Genomic DNA, 16478 nt, shown 5'->3' with positions numbered 1-16478 from the left:
AGGTAATTGTGAAAATATTTTATGGCTTTAACTATGGTGAGCAACTCTTTTCTGGTGACATGGTAATTCCTCTCTGGCTTAGGTAGACATTTGCTCAAGTATTTCACCATAAATTCTTTATTGTTTATTTCCACCTCAACTGGGGTGCAAAAAATTGCCCCAACTGGGGTGGGAAAAAATTACCCCAACTGGGGTGGGAAAAAATTACCCAACTGGGGTGGGAAAAAATTGCCCTAACTGGAGTGGGGAAAAATTACCCCAACTGGGGTGGGAAAAAATTACCCCCACTGGGGTGGGAAAAATTGCCCCAACCGGTGTGGGAAAAAATTACCCCAAACGGGGTGGAAAAAAATTGCCCCAACCGGGGTGGAAAAAAATTGCCCCAAGTGGGGTGGGAAAAAATTGCCCCAAGTGGGGTGGGAAAAAATTGCCCCAAGTGGGGTGGGAAAAAAATTGCCCCAAGTGGAGTGGGAAAAAATTACCCCAACTGGGGTGGGAAAAAATTGCTCCAGCTGGGGTGGGAAAATAATTGCCCCAACTAGGGCATGATAAATGATGTCAGGATTAGAGCAGATGTTACAGCCTGCTTCAGTTTCTTAAATGCATCCTGACATTGTTTTGTATACAAAAGCTTTTGTCATTGGAGCTCTTTGTCAGCTTATCGAGGGTTATGTGATGGAAGAAAGGTTCTTCACAAATATCCTATAGTATGCATGTCTGAGCTGATGGACATTTTCAATCCATCTCCAGTCTTTAACTGCTGACAATTTCTTTGGATTTATGCACACACCTTTGGCAGAGATGACATGTCCAAGGTAAATCACTTTCTGTCTGAATAATTTACATTCGTCAGGATTTAGCTTTAGATTGATTTTTTTTTTCAGTTTTTGAAGCACCTTTTGAAATGTTGTTTGAAACTCTTCCCGATAATGATCAAGGTATATCAAACAGGATTCTTAGGAAAGGCCTCTCAACACAGTCTCCATGGGGCATTTGAAAGTTGTCGGTGCATTACATAGTCCAAGTGGCATCTCCTTGAATTGTCAAAGTCTTTACCTGGTTGTAAATGCCGTCTTTTCTCAGTCTTTGGGCTGTATCTCTACCTGCCAATATCCTCTCTTTAAATCAAGAGACAAAACCCATTTGCTTCCAGAAAGAGTATCCTGAATATTATGAATTCTAGAAAGAGGTAGCTGTCTCTCTTTGTAACTTCGTTCAACTGCTGATAGTCAATGCAGTATCTAATTGAAATGTCTTTATTTCTGACTAGGATGATGAGAACATGCTGAAGGCTCCATAACGTCACATTATTGCATGCTCATTACAAGCTTCCCTATCCTTCCTGTTTAGTAATCAGTAGACGTTTTGGATCTTGCTTGATTGGTGGATGATCCCTAGTATGGATTCTACGCTGCATTAGACTGGTTTGACCTACATCAGAAGAGTCGGAGGAAATGTCTTGAATGACACTTTCAGCAGCACTCCTCTCTTCATTGCCTAACTGTGCATTCGGCTGTAACTCCAATGTAATTCTCTCTGAAGACATGGATTCTAGAGGGTTGCTTTTTCGTTTAACACTGGTCACTGGAGTACATGCTGCAGTTGCTTCACTTTTCCTAATAATTTTCACTTTCTCACTGACATTGGCAACTCTCACTGGGACAACTATCTTCAATAAGTCGACGAGTGCCGAGGCTATTAGTACTCCTCACGAGGTGTTACAGTTCTTGGGCTATTCAAATACACTGGGCTGGAAATTTCCATTTTCAGCCAAGTATTCGGAAAGTAAAAATTTTGTTCTTGCTGGTACTGTGATCATCTCAAACTCTTACATGATGGATAGATTTAACTCCTTCCTCATTAATTTCAAACAGGCTTATGTCCTGAGAAGCAGAATTCAGCTTGTTATTTTTAAAGTCCAAGGAGAAATTGTACTTCCTTAGAAAGTCCAATCCAAGTATGCAAGCATTTGTAATATCTGCGACATATGTTATGTGATGTTAGGTGACACATCCAAACGTGTTAATGTTCAATTATCTGTTGATGTCGATCTTCATCCCAGACACAGTCTGGAAGAATAGATGAGTTATGGTCCAGATATGATAGGACCTAGAGGGATAGATGAGTTTATGGTCCAGATGCCTAGATGAGTTTATTGTCATATTGCAAGGAACTCCATTGCTATGTCTCGTGATGAAAAGTCCATTACTGCTGTTGCTCATTGCAGAAATCTGAAGCACTTTAAAGTGGGGCATCTCATTATCTTTCAAACTGCTTTGTGAGATGGCCATTAATTTGTTTCTTGTATCTGTGCTGGGAAGTGCTCATATTGTCCATGGCTTCGGTTGTTCTGCAGTTCCTTCATACATGACCTTCCGAAATTGCTTAAAAAATTGTGCATTTTTTTTTTTTTTTGCATATTTTAAATCTCTCTCTCTATATATATGTATTGGAGAATGAAAATGCATTTTTCCTTTCTAGAAAATATTTTTTTATAGAGATTTTTATCATGAGAAACTAAGTTGTTAGAAAAACCAATTTCAGATGATTTCACACCCCCAAATTTTTTTTAAATAATATTCAGTTGAATTACAGTTAATTTCTATTTATTGCATAATATAAAAAAGTAAAATATTTAAAATTTAAGAAAATATAAAGCACTAAGGGAAAGATATCTTAGAAATGCAGTTTAGTATGATAGAGTTCAAAACAGAGTTCAAGGCAAAGTCCAACTCACAATCTTTGCACCAGATTCAATAAATCTAATTAATAATCGATCTAATTAATAATTTAATTAAATAATCAAGATAATCGCTGAATATTTTTTAGCAGCCATTTCTGTAAGAAAAAAGCACAAAAAGTGAAGTTTGGGCGCTAATACCACGTGCCTTCAAATGCCGCAATTTAGTGGACAACTACCGATATCTGTTGGCCAAAACGTAAACTAAACATCCAATACTGTATATAATTTATTTCAGTGGTTAAACGGGGAAAAAACGGGATATGTCCTCAATAAAGGAAGAAAAACACATGCCCGTGAAAATTGTGGGTTGAGCAGATTCAGCTACATTTCAGTTGCCCGTGGAAATCACGCGATGAGCAGCCAGAGGGTTAATATAATCACAGCAATTTCTGTGGTTTTTGTAGCTTTTAATATTCAGTGTTCAATTAACACTTCTTATGGTACATTACTTTTGTCTTCAGTTGCTACTGAGAACATTTACAAAAGGCTAAGCCACCTGGTTAGGCTGCTGGACTAATGTGTTCTGTGTTGGATTTATTTGAACTTATAAGTGAATTAAAAGCATACCTTCTGTAGAAAATTTTAGATACTGCTATTTTTTGGGGTGCAAGCATTTCTGCTTTGTAATAAAAGTATTTTTTTAGATATTCTCACATTATTTTGCATATAAAAGATCCATATTTTTTAGTGACAAGTAATGCTACTTTGGTGAGGGCAAAGCAATCAAGGACTATCTGGCTAAGGGTAGAGATGTCTCTATTGGAGGACTTTCGAAGGAAAACTGTCTCTTATTCATTCAAATAATGCTATGTTTCCCCTTCATTATCTAGTAGTTTTCTAAACTTTCTATTATGTACATATATATGTTGTTTTGCAAGGACTAATTTGATGGCAGTTAATGTTTCCAATTTTTGATTTTCAGAATATTAAGGTTATTCTTTATGTAGTCCATCTGTTATGTTGCATTTTAGTTTGTGTGTAATAATGTAAATAATTTTTGCAGTTCTCTTGTCATAGATGTTTATGTAAAGCTTTGACTTTTCTGCACAGTGATCATGCAGCTGTATTGAAATTTTACATACTAGTCTTGTATTGAAATTTTACATACTAGTCTTTCAGAGCTCTTATTTCAAATACGAAATATTTTAAATCATGCTAGGTCTTGGAGAGAAAATACTTTTGTGAGAAACTTGTGATGATAAGTATGACTAAGCCTTTCTAAGTCAGTAAAAGTGTTTTAGTACGAAATAAAATATTTAGTTCAGGATTATAAGAGTCTTCTCAGTTATTTCTCTTGAAGAGCTACAACAAATTGGCATCCAGCAGCAGGACAGGAATTGGAGTCTACAAAGTAAGCAAGGTGCAGTTGGAATTTAGGTGTTAAATATTTGGGTTTTTTAGATTCTCATAAGCTTTGATATTTTATTATGGATGCTTTAGAGTTACAATATAAAACTTTATGTACAACATTTACAAATAGGACAAAAGCTATCATCAAAGAAATTATGAAAACAAAAGTGAATGTTTTCAGACTTTGTGACTATGGTTTTTATGATTATGATTTTTCTTCCAAAGTGTGGTTTTTCAATTTCGAAAATAATAGTTGTCCAAGATTTCAGAAAAGAAGAGGGAGAAGAGAACTGTGTATCTAGTGTTTTGAAGAGGAGAAAATAAATTATCTCTGCTAAAAAATGAAGCATTTAAGGATGAGTAACTTATCCTGCAGTTAATTTGAAAATAGGGACAAAGAATTCATCATGATAATTTCTTAGATGAGACATAGATATGTTCTAGTGATTACGTGGACTTCTTGTATAAATATATCTTCTAGAAATTAAGTTGATAGTGGGATGTATGCAGTATAGAGAATGGCTTCTTTGTTTAAGCTAAAATAGAAGAAATTTAAAAAAAAGCGGAATAGCTGTGGCAAAAATTACTAAAGCATATAGAGTGAAGCAGAAAAGTTGGACTTTCTGTTTATAAAGAAATCACCAAATAGTTAATTTTTTCTGAAAAAGAAGTTTATTGGTATACTTGAAGCATTTTATAAAATCAGGTGTAGAAAACAATGTATCCTATGTGGTGGTCTTTATCACTGATATATTTCTGGAGGTGTTCTTGGAAGTTGGCATGCTTTCTTTCAAACATCACACTGTCAGTTGGAGCAAATTTCAGGCAAATAGCTCTCTTCATTTCTTCCAGTATATGGTTCTTCCAATTCCTTATACTTCTATACACATGCCTTGAGGTGACCTCACAAGAAATAATTGAACATGGCTAAAATCAGGGGATAAGAGGAGGATTTTAGAAGGCTAATGAATACTAGCAAACTTGAGCATAGTTACTGGTTTTAGAACAGAGTTTTATTTCTGTGTATTCATAGTGAGATATGTTTGTATAAAGAGAAAATATTTTGTGAGTAACTTGTGGTAATATGAATGTCTGAGCCTTCTAAATTAGTAAAAAGTAAAATATTTAGTTTATGCCTATAAGAATCTTTTGTGTTACTTTTCTTGAGGAGTTGCAATAAATTAATTTGTGTATGGTGAGACAACAAAAATTGGAGTAACTTCAAAATAAGCAAGGTATGATTTGAATTCAGATGTCAAATATTTGTGTTTTTAGTTTCTCACGAGCTTTGGTATTTTATTATGGATGCTTTAATGTTGCAACATTTATGAATATCACAAAGGCTATTGCTGAATAAATTATGAAAATGAACATTTCCAGATTTCTCGATTTGAACTGGCAGTTGTGTGATAAATTCAAGCACATGCAATTTCTGAGTTATTATGTGCTGAGGAAGATGGAAAATAAGAAAAGGTGTATGCTAAGGATTTCAGTAAAGCTGGAAATTACAGAGAACAGTACTTTTTCTTTAAGTTAAGGGTTGAAAATTTTGAAAACATTTCTAATGATAGATTAATTCAGTCGCCATGCAAATGAAAGCATCAGTTGCCAAAATTGGCAGTACGGATTTAGTGGAGATAGTAAAATAAGTTTAGGTATTTGATTCAGGCAGTTATTTGTGGGTCTCGAGTTGCAAGTTTAATAGAGAGTTTGCCCTTTGCAGCTCAGAGTTACCCCAAAGTTATTGAATTATTGAAGGAAAAATTTGGCAGAGAGGTGTTGTTAGTGCATATTTTTGTTTGTTAATGAGTTGTTTAGATGAAAAGTTTTCTGCAAAATTTTTTTTGGACCAGCTCAAAATTTTCACTGCAGTACCTAGAATTCGTGACAGTCTTTTGATTTCAGATCTAAAAGCTCCTGGAATAACACTTACAAGCATTGGTGATAATGCACAGCCAATACGAGTTCTGCAAGCCGTGGCTATTTTAGGGAGTATTTTGACTGGCAAAATTCTGGTATTATCAAAGTTTCAGCTCTAGAGACCCTGCTTGGTTGGACCATTCTGGGTCTTGGGAAGGAAAGAGTAGTTGTTAACACCATAACACTCTGCCTAAAAAACTTCCAGGTGAAAGAGATGTGGGAGTTAGAAACTTTGGGCATCTGTGATCTGATTGAAAAGAAAGCAAAATGGTCCTTCTAAGATGAAACTTTAAAATGCATTTAAGAAAACCTTAAGTGTTAACACTGACGATGAGGTGTTATGAGGTGGCTTTATCTTGAATTGTGGGGCATCTTCCTCTACTAAGACATAGCTATTATTTACATATATCTTTTTGTTACACAAGGACTTTGACAGTCAACTCCCAGTTCATTGGAGTACTAGGGACAATGTCTCCAGTCGATTTAAAATCAAGGTTATCTGAGAGAAGTTAAAAAACTTGGAAGAAGAATAGCCTATATGATAATTGACAGGAAAATGATATTGACAGTTTATCTATATGTTCAAACAGTTTATGCCTCTGTAAATTATATCAATATATAACAGTAAAGAACACAGTGTAAATCACAGAAGACTAAGCATCCTTTTTGGGAAGCACAGGACTTAGTTAATCTACAACACTTTGGTGATTGAGAGTTGGCTGTATTTTAGTATCATGAAGAATAAAATTTGGTTTTCTTTCCAGCTCAAGCTATTTTTTTATAGGTTTTATATTTGTTTGCAGATTTAATGCCCTTTACTGCATTTTAATACTTTTTTTATTTTCTGATACGTTTCTTTACTTTTTAAATCTAGTTTTATACTGATTTTTCAGGATCGTGAATTGAGAGCATTCAGGGAAAGCCTGAAACATGAGTTAAAGCTCTTAAAGCATGAAATTGATTTATTGCCAAAAGAGAAAAGGAAAGATGTTTTTAAGGATCGCAAGGAAAATCTTGATGTAGAACATTCGGAGAAAGTGAGTTTATATGCCAAAATATATATATTACTTAAAGTGCAGATACTTTCTGATTATCCTCACTCCTACCTAAAATTCATGAAAAATTATTCCTAAGCCAAAGCAGTTTGTTGCCAAGAAGTATTTATGTTGCAACTCAGGTATGCATGCAGCTCATGTTTGTTTTGGCAGTAGTGCAATTTTGAGTGTATGAAATTCTCTGATGTTTTTTAAGCAAAAACAAATTGCTGTATATATAGAAAGAGCAATGCCCCCCCCCAAAAAAAGAAATCTCAAAAGGTGAGTGTTACCTGTTTTGGGGGCTTTTTGAATTTTAATGTTTGATTGCTTTTGTGTTGAATTGTTAATGTGCTGCTGTTTTGAACATGGTTGTTGCCTTTTGCACATGAGCTTGGCAAAAAGTTAGTTGCCATTGAGTTCACAAATGCTCTCCAAAGTGAGCAACAAGTTCCCAACTTTTCAGTGGGAATGCAGATGATCAGAAAGTACCAAATAACCTTATATTAGGTTTAAAATTATATTCATTCATTTAATTGCCATATGTTCAGAAGAGTTCTAATAATTTAGGATGACTGTTTAATCTGTGAATGCTTTTTTGTCCTCTCATTTTGAAATGTGCAGAAATGAAATGTTAATTTTCAGAAAATTCATTATAACAAATTTAATTGTATTTTTTCTGCTAGCAGAATTACAAAAATAATCACAAGTTATTATAAGTATTAAATCTTTACTTATTAACTTCCTTAACTTACTTATTACTTAAGGGAAAAAATAAGATTCAGATATATTAATTTAAATATTGGGGGGAAAAAAACTCTTACATAGATTAATTCAGTGAAGTTTTACCTATTAGGCAAGGTTTTTCCTGCAGGAGTCTTTCCAAAAGAGAGTGGCTGAAAAAATGGCTGAGTATATAAGACTGGCTCAGGTACAGGTACCCAATTAATATTGTCTTGCCAGTGTTATATTTTAAGTGCATGTTTGATCAATGCTTCTTAGTTTCATTGTGGGGAAAAAAAAAAGAAAAAGATATTAAATTATTCTAGGTTCTTGAAAATATGCTTCCAAAATTTTTTCTCACTTCAGATGTGCAAATCATAGTAAAGAAAGGGGGCTGGAAAACAAATTTTCTTTTAATAAATTTGGAATTTTATATTATGTTATACAGATGCATAGAACATATTGGCATAATTAGTTTAAGGATTCAATTTAGAGAAAACATTTCTGCTTGGAGTTTTATAAAGATGGTTCGTTTATTTTTTTTCTCTCTGTCTGAAACTGTGAAAATTACTTTTAAAGTAAATTTTCTGGTGATTATACAATTTGTTACTATAAGGTACTTCAGTGTGCTTTTACAGAAAAATTCTTGTCTACCTCAAAGAATTTCCTTATTATTCATATCCCCTTTTCTAATCCACTATTTATCCTCTTTGTACTGACTGATTGCATTTAAAAATTTAATAATTTGTTTAGAATTCATAAGATGACTCCATTCCTGATTAAGTAATTCATAAGATATAAGTGTGTTTTATATGTAAGCTAATTATTTTATGTGCATACAATATAAATTTGATGTTAAAATCAAATTTGTTACAATATAAAGTTAGAAAAGCAAAAATGTACACAAAACTTGGGAAAACATGATTCCCAAAATTATCTAGTTTGTTTAACTCGGTGTATGGGCTGTTGGAATTCTATTGCATGCTATTGAAGTATTAACCAATAAAAATGAAATTTCGGATGTTGTTATTTGAAAGTATGCGCTCAAGATCATGATGATTTCAAACAATAGAGTTCTCACCGTTATGGTAACAGTAAAAATGAAAATTTTGAAATTTTCAACTGGTAAGACTTTTTTCGTGTGAAAAATTGATGAGTGCTTTGAAAAACCATGAAGGGCATTGGAATGATACATGTATGATAAAAATTTCTAGTGTAAAACATTTACAAGGAAGATCATGGTACAGGGCCAATGACAACACAGAGAGGAGGGGCATTGATGCACTGTGTATAATTCACATGGATAGACAGTAGAAGCACCAATCACAGAACACCACAAGTAAAATATTGTTTGTGGAAATCAGTATGGGAAGATTGTTTTTTCCAGTCAAGTGCTTGAATGTGCTAACAAGATGACACTTGTAGGAGAATAATGAGGGGAATTGATAAAGGTATTTTAACAGAGAAAATGCTGCTGAAGCTGTGTGAGTGTATAGTGTGAGCAGTGTGAAATAATAAGCTAAGACAATGCTCATGCTCTGTAAAAACTACGTGATTTGGTAAAAACATTAGAAGAAATTGGATGCACTTGTGATTGACCACAATTCAGATGATCTGGTGTTTCTGTTAAGTTGTTGCAGAAGCGCATATTTCTACAGATCCATTGCATACAGCTTCTGCACTCTGTTTTGCAAATGTTTCTTTATCAATTCCAGTGCATCCAGATGTTGCAACATGGAAATAAGCAACAGTATGATGAAGATAGCAGGGGCCACTGTGGATATTATGGACAGATAAGGCACATTTCTCCTTAACTGGGAACGTAAACTCAAGGAACTGCATTCACTGGGCTGATGACCTTAAATGTGGCACCAGTGCCTTTATGTGAAGTTAAAGTGACTGTGTGGTTCAGCATCGTTAGCACATCCATTCTTGGTCGGTACTTTGTCAGAGAAGTCACTTCCACAGGTATGAAAATATGCTCCATCACAAGTGCTTGGTATACAGCAACGTTGAAGAATTATATCATTCGAGAATGGCCATAGCTAAATGTTGATGACATGTGGATGCGAAATGGTGCTCCTCCACATGTCACCAAGTGTGTTTGAAAAGTGCTTCAACAGCACTTTGGAGATCATGTCTTGTAACTGCAGTTTCATGGCCACTGTGATCCCTGACCTTACTCCGATGGATTTCTGGTTCTTTGGTTATCTGAATTCTAAGGTATTATGTTGATGAGTATAGACATTTGTTACAGAAATTTCAGTGGACCGTATTTTAAAAATACTTTATTTACTGTCATTTTGAAAACACTCACAAAACTTTTTAACTCTATTCTCTCAAATCGTTAGAATCCAAAATCTAAATATAAAATTCGCCTGTGATTTCCATGGCAACTTAAATAATTTTCTTCTTGATTGTGCTGCCACAATAGCACATGTAATTAGGTACGTAACAGCGTACACATCAAATCGTTTCCAACCATCCATTTGGACATCTGTTACAAATTATTAAGATATTGCATAAACAATTTCTTCCAAAAAAATTGAATTATTTTTCCAGCTAGACAGTCGATTGTCTTTAACCTCAATTCTCTTTGGCTCTACAACAGTATTTAAGGGTCTGCCAATTAAGCAATGGGCAGGAGTTAATACATCATACACATCAGTGTTGGACAACAGAGGTACAAATGGTCTTGAATTTAGAATTCCTTCTATTTGAGTAATAACTGTTAAGAATTCTTCATAATTCAATTGGGTATTGCCTTTTAAAATGATACTTAAATGCCTTAATTCCGCTTCCCCAAAGGCCACCAAAGTTAGGTGCGCTCGGTAAAAGAAAGTTCCAGTTCCCTCAGTTGACACGTAACTAGCAAGGTCGTCATCTGGTTTTACAACCCAATTGTGTAATCTAGAAATTTCCTTATTTGCTCCTATGAAATTTATGGCATCTTATGAAAATAATTTTGAACATAAACCTCTGCAAACTGCAAAACTCTTTAAATACGCTACAAAAGCCTTTGATGTTAAATCAGTGACAGGTTTGACGTGAATGGTTTTTGTGACTAAGCATATAAAAATGCACACATATATTTTATGATAAATTCCCTTTTGCTGATGTTTATATTTGACAAGGAGTGGGCTAAAAAATCCACTCCTGAGTAGTTGAATAGGAAGTCAGGCTTCACCCTAAATCGCCCATTAATTGTTCAACTTCTATGATTTTAACTCTAAAATATTTAATGCAGTCATGCATGACCTTTCTACATGTTGCCTTACCCTGAACTGGCCAAAAATTTTGCTTAGCGTAATGCAGCAAAGCAGTAAGAGCCTAGATGAAAATATCGCTAATGATACAATTCTAAAATGAGCTTTTTGACCTTGAAGTAGGTTAATTGGGAATTTATTGTTAAAATTACATTAGCATGCTTTATTTTACCATTCACTCTTAGTACTCCCTCTTTCCCTAAAAAGGAGTTTAAACATTTTTTTGACAGCATTCTTTTGGACATTCCAGAAAAATTTGATTTCTTTTGGACACTTATTGCGTTGAATCTCCTTTGTTAGAAAAATTCCCGCATTGTTGATTTCTTCTGTTGGCAAGGGTCCCAGTCTGTTTTCAGTTGAACTCTTCAGGTTGTGGATAAATCTGAAGAGATAAATTATAACATGCAGTATTTTTATATAATCTTTGTTAATATTAAATAACTCTTGAACAAAGGAGTTAGCAGTCACAGTAAGACCATGCAAGTCATTATATTCTGATTGTTAAAGGTCACTGGTAAACTCATCTCTTATGACAGGCACAGGACTTTCACGATTGGGATACACTTGATCAGTCAGAAAAGTAGGTCCCTCGAACTGCAGTTCTTAGGATTCATTCCTCTTGCAATGAGATCTGCAGGATTGTTCTCGGAAGATATGTGTCCCCATTTTTAAACCTTTATCAAGTTTTGTATTGCTGCTATACAATTTATAATGAAGGTTTTTTAGCAGTTACGGCTCTTCTCTCATCAATGAAAGAACAGTCATTGAGTCACTCCACAGGAAGATGTCAGCCGTCTTTAGCTCTAAGGTACTATTCACTTTTGCCATTAATTGTGCTAAGGAAACTGCTGCGCAAAACTAACCTCAGTATTGTAGCACACTCAAAAGGTGATACACGCGATTTGCTACAAATCAAGTTCACTTAGAAGGTTCCCTTTTCTGATGTTGATTTGCTGTAAGCAACACATCCACAAGCAGATTCAGAAGCATCTGCAAATCCCTAAAGCTCAATATGTACTGCTTTTTCTATTAGTATGCATATCTTAACACTTACATTGTTTATTGCTGGCATGGTCTGGATAAAATTTTCCCACAGTTGGGCCTCTGTTTCAGGAAGCAGTTATCTCCAGTCTAATTTTAGGCACCATAGTTTTTGTGAAAAGATTTTCGCTTTCATTACCACTGGACTCAAGAGTCCTATGGGGCCAAATATATGTGCAATTATTGAAAGCACGGATCTCTTTGTAAGCTGAACCATGCTTTCCACCTGAATTTGGAAAACAAAATGTTCAATGATGGGTTTCCACATAACACCTAGTGCTTTTGTTTCATCTTGAAAGTTGTATCTACTATCAGATCCTGTTACTAATTCAGAGTAGTTACTATACTACTTGTGCAGCATCATCCCTGCACTACTGAGAGCCTTTACTATTTCTGATTGTAGTTCTTTTGTTTTGCTCAAGGTATCTGCACCACTCAGGACGTCATCCATATATAAGTCTGTTTCTAACACTGGGGCTGCTAAAGGATAGTTCTTGTGCTCATTTCTTGATAACCGAAGTAAAACTCTTGTAACGAGATAAGGTGCACTTTAAGTGTGCCACAATTTATATTTTTAAGCTCTCAAATCTTAACTGGTTCATTTACCTCCCTCTCTCCAAAGAATTCTCGGAAGTTTAGCGTGGCTTGGGTCAATTAAAATCATCCTATATATTTGTCTAATGTCCGCCACAAATGCATAAATATGTTTATGAAATCTTGTCATTATTCTAAATAAATCTTCCTGTATCACCCTACTGTTATGTTGTAGGGAAAGAGAATTACCTAAAAGATTCTTTGGCTTTGAAAACTACATAAAGCTTTGTCGTACTTTAATCGGGGTGATAGACTCTTAAATGCGGTATATAATATGTTCCTACCTCTTCCTCAAATTCTGATATCTGTATTAAGTCACCCAAATTTTTGAATTCACGTAAAAATTTCATATGATGCTAAGTATTCAGGCCCATTTAAAAAATGATATCTTTGGATTTCCTGAAACACATTGGATCATCTTTCAATGACATTTTTACTATATACTTCCCTGTACTGTCTCTTTTAACGTTTTCCTCAAAGTGCTTTTCGCAAATTATTTCTTGTTTAAATCTGGACACTTTCTAGTTCCAAAAATTTCTCCAAAGTTTTGTTTAGAGCAGTGTTATTCTTAATGAAGCCACAATCTACACTTTCCTGCATTTCATTGGGAATGCTCCCACTTGCTACATACTTTTTTTTTTTCTGATTATCGTGGAACATCTTAATTCTAGCATCTGCTAAAAACTTAGTATATTGTATATACTAAGTCTGATTTTAGAATAAGAAGAATAAATTATATGACCTTGAGTACAAAGAGATAGGATATTGAAAAAATCACTTTGATTGCTGATTTGGTATTTCATTTTTGGTTTGTATTATTTATGAAGTCCTCTATCCAAATAATGATAAGTTGCAATAAAGCATCTTCTTTATATCACTTTATTTTAGTCTTCATATCACTTTTAACACATTTGCTGCAGATCACACACTGCTGTTTGATTGGTGTTATTGCTGAAGAGCCAATCATATTCTGGCACATGGTGTGAGGAGTCTCAGGTGCCAGTCACGCACTGGCACAGGAAATGCAATGTGTCATTGTTTATTTTCAAGTTCAATTGACATTGTGTGTTGAATAACTATGCTGGTGTTGGTGAGAAACTAGGTGTAGATGTATGTTGCTTGGAATGAACACAATGTTTCATTTCATGCGAAGATCATACTCAAATAACGTTCTGAAATATATAGTTTGCAATGATATCATTGTAACTAACTTGCAGTAAACTCATTTGTAATATATATGTATATTTGTTTCTGATATAGTTTCATACAAGAATAATGCATATTGTTACTTATTTTGAGTAATTTTTAAATGCTATGTGCCAGTGTACAGTGCGGCATTGCCGAAATAATTTTACCTCTAGTGCCGATCACACACTGGTGTGTAGTCATAAAATTCTATGTTTTAAGGCTTAGTAATCAATGTGGTACACATAAGGATCTTTTGTTGCCTCTTTTTAAATCATGTTTCTTACAATAAGTAAGTCAGCATATGGGTACAATCTATTTCTGTGACACAGCATTAACTATCAATACAACCCCACATGATCGGCAGGGAAAATGTTCATTTTTTCAGAGCAGAATTATCATTTCAGCATATCTGTCAAATCATGTGGAGCATAAAGTAGTACAGTTTTTGCATGTGCATGCATTCCTTCAGAATGTGATTGAAACAGCATGCTTTTTTTTTTTCAATGTCACTCAGACAACCTGGCAGAGGTATATTTGTCGCATTTTGGCATTCTCTTAATGAAAGATTTTATTCATCTTGCTATTGTTATGTTAAGGTAATGTAAATTCTTTACAGTTTTTTTAACTGTTGTCTTGTGACCTTTGACACTTTTTCTGCTGCTTATGTTTATTAAACGTGATTACATGCATTAAATTGCAGCTGATGTGAGTTTCTATCACTATACAGGTACATGAAATAAAAACTGTGGGACCATTTTATTCTGAGATATAAGTTAGGAGCATAATTGGTATGCTATATAAGCAGCATTATCTAGTTCTTTTATTTGGTGTCTCGAACAGCATTGTCATTAGTAAATACAGTGAAGTTTCACTGTATCGGTATAGACAGCATTATATAAATATCCTGGTGCTGTTGCCTTATTTCTGTGCATGTGAGAATGCTATGAGAGGATAATTTAGCTGGAAGTATAGATTATTAGAAGTAACATGTATTGCCAAATGCCTTACCCATTTCTTCAAGGTAGAATTAGAATTTGAATTGTAACGAGATGTAGGTAGCTATGAGTTAGAATGTTTTGTAAGGGAGTCACCGGCCCTAACGATTAGCAGCAAAAGTATATGCTGTATTTCAGTAACTTGTAAATAAATTAGTTGTTATTGTGTTTTTTAGACTGAGCCTTTTATTGCCTATTATGTAAAAACCTGAACCACCAAAAGAACGAAATTTGTTGATAGTTACAAACTATATTGGATTAGTTTTTCATATGTGCATCATTGATAGAATATCCAAGACTATTAGATCATAACAGTTTGGATTACTAAATCCTACCCATGAGGAAATAAAAGGTAGGCTCTGATTTTGTATTCATTGTTGATTCTTGGATGTATTCTGTAGTATAGTATTAAAACAGTATCAGGATTAGAACTCGCAAAAGCTAAACGAACAGCAGTTCAAAAATTAACAGCCCAGCTAATTAATCAAATTGTTGCTAAATTAAAGTCAGGAGAGGAGATTGATGAGCAGGATTTAACAGATGATTATGGGCTCTTAATAGAAAGAAATAATGAATTGAAAGCTCTCGACAGTAAAATAGAAACTTCCATTGCAGTTGATGAAATGGAAAAACAGGTTGCAGCGAGTCAGGAATATAAAGCAAAATGTTTGAAATAATCAAGTTGAATAAGATTGAGTCAGCTTCAAGTGATTCGTATAATCAAAGTATGAATGTCTCTTTAAGTGAAAATTTAAGAAATCAAAGTTCAGTTAATTTGCGAAAGTTAGTAATTGAGAAATTTAAATGAAAGCATTTCAGAAGTTGAAAAATTCACGTATCTTAAAACCTTTTTAACTGGTCAAGCTGCCAATGTTGTTTCAGGATTCCAAATATCTAACAATAATTATGACAGCTGCATCAAAATTCTTAAATATAGGTTCGGGAAAAGAGATCTCTTTATAAATTTCTTTATGAATAAAATACTAAATTTAGAAGTAAATATTCTTCTAATGTTTCAGCGTTATGCAGAATTTATGATGAGCTTGACATCTCTATTCGAAATTTAGAAGCAATAAATGTTACATCAGGCTCAGTCAGACACTTGTTAATGCCTATTTTGCTAAAGTTCTTGCCCCACAATCTAATTTTAGAATTTAATGGGCAAAGGGATGAAGGCTTTGACATTTCTAAATTCATTTTACTCTTAAAGAAGCAAGTTGAATGCCACAAAAGTACTTAATTGGCTTGTGGGGAAAATAAAATGTTTACTAATTATTATAATCAAAAAAATGTAAATAAAAGACGCAACAGAAATACACCCATGGATAGTGCATATAACACAGTAGAGCGAGTATGCATCTTCTGCAAGAAACACCACCATTCTTTTAAATGCTGTAAAGGGGTAACTGAGAAAATAAACATTCTCAAAGCACGTAATCGATGTTTTACGTTATTAAAAAAAATTCATTTGAGTTATTTTTGCCGAGATAAAAATGTATGTAGTAAATGTAAGAGCAAAAGTCAATCATGAATCTGTGTGTTTGAAAAGTAATGAGGAAAGATTAAATTCATGTAATTTATCTGAAAATAAATCATTGCCACGAATTTGAAAAAGAAACCTTTA

The 16478-nt window shown here is 34.1% G+C and overlaps 1 protein-coding gene across 2 annotated transcripts in view; it reads left to right on the top strand.

Moving 5' to 3' along the window:
• The window catches only part of LOC118198763 (STE20-like serine/threonine-protein kinase), a 249198-nt gene that overhangs the window by 193783 nt on the left and 38937 nt on the right, over positions 1–16478 (top strand). For both annotated transcript variants that reach the window (XM_085808321.1, XM_085808323.1), the window contains exon 16: positions 6907–7050. In XM_085808321.1, coding sequence (XP_085664447.1) covers positions 6907–7050 — 144 coding nt within the window. The remainder of the gene's footprint in view (positions 1–6906; positions 7051–16478) is intronic.

This window comes from Stegodyphus dumicola, chromosome X1, assembly GCF_044657685.1.
Source record: "Stegodyphus dumicola isolate Sdum_Otavi_A_Nest chromosome X1, ASM4465768v1".
Taxonomy (NCBI): domain Eukaryota; kingdom Metazoa; phylum Arthropoda; class Arachnida; order Araneae; family Eresidae; genus Stegodyphus; species Stegodyphus dumicola.
The sequence above is the reverse complement of the archived record's forward strand: the minus strand, read 5'-3'. Positions and strand labels throughout refer to the sequence as shown.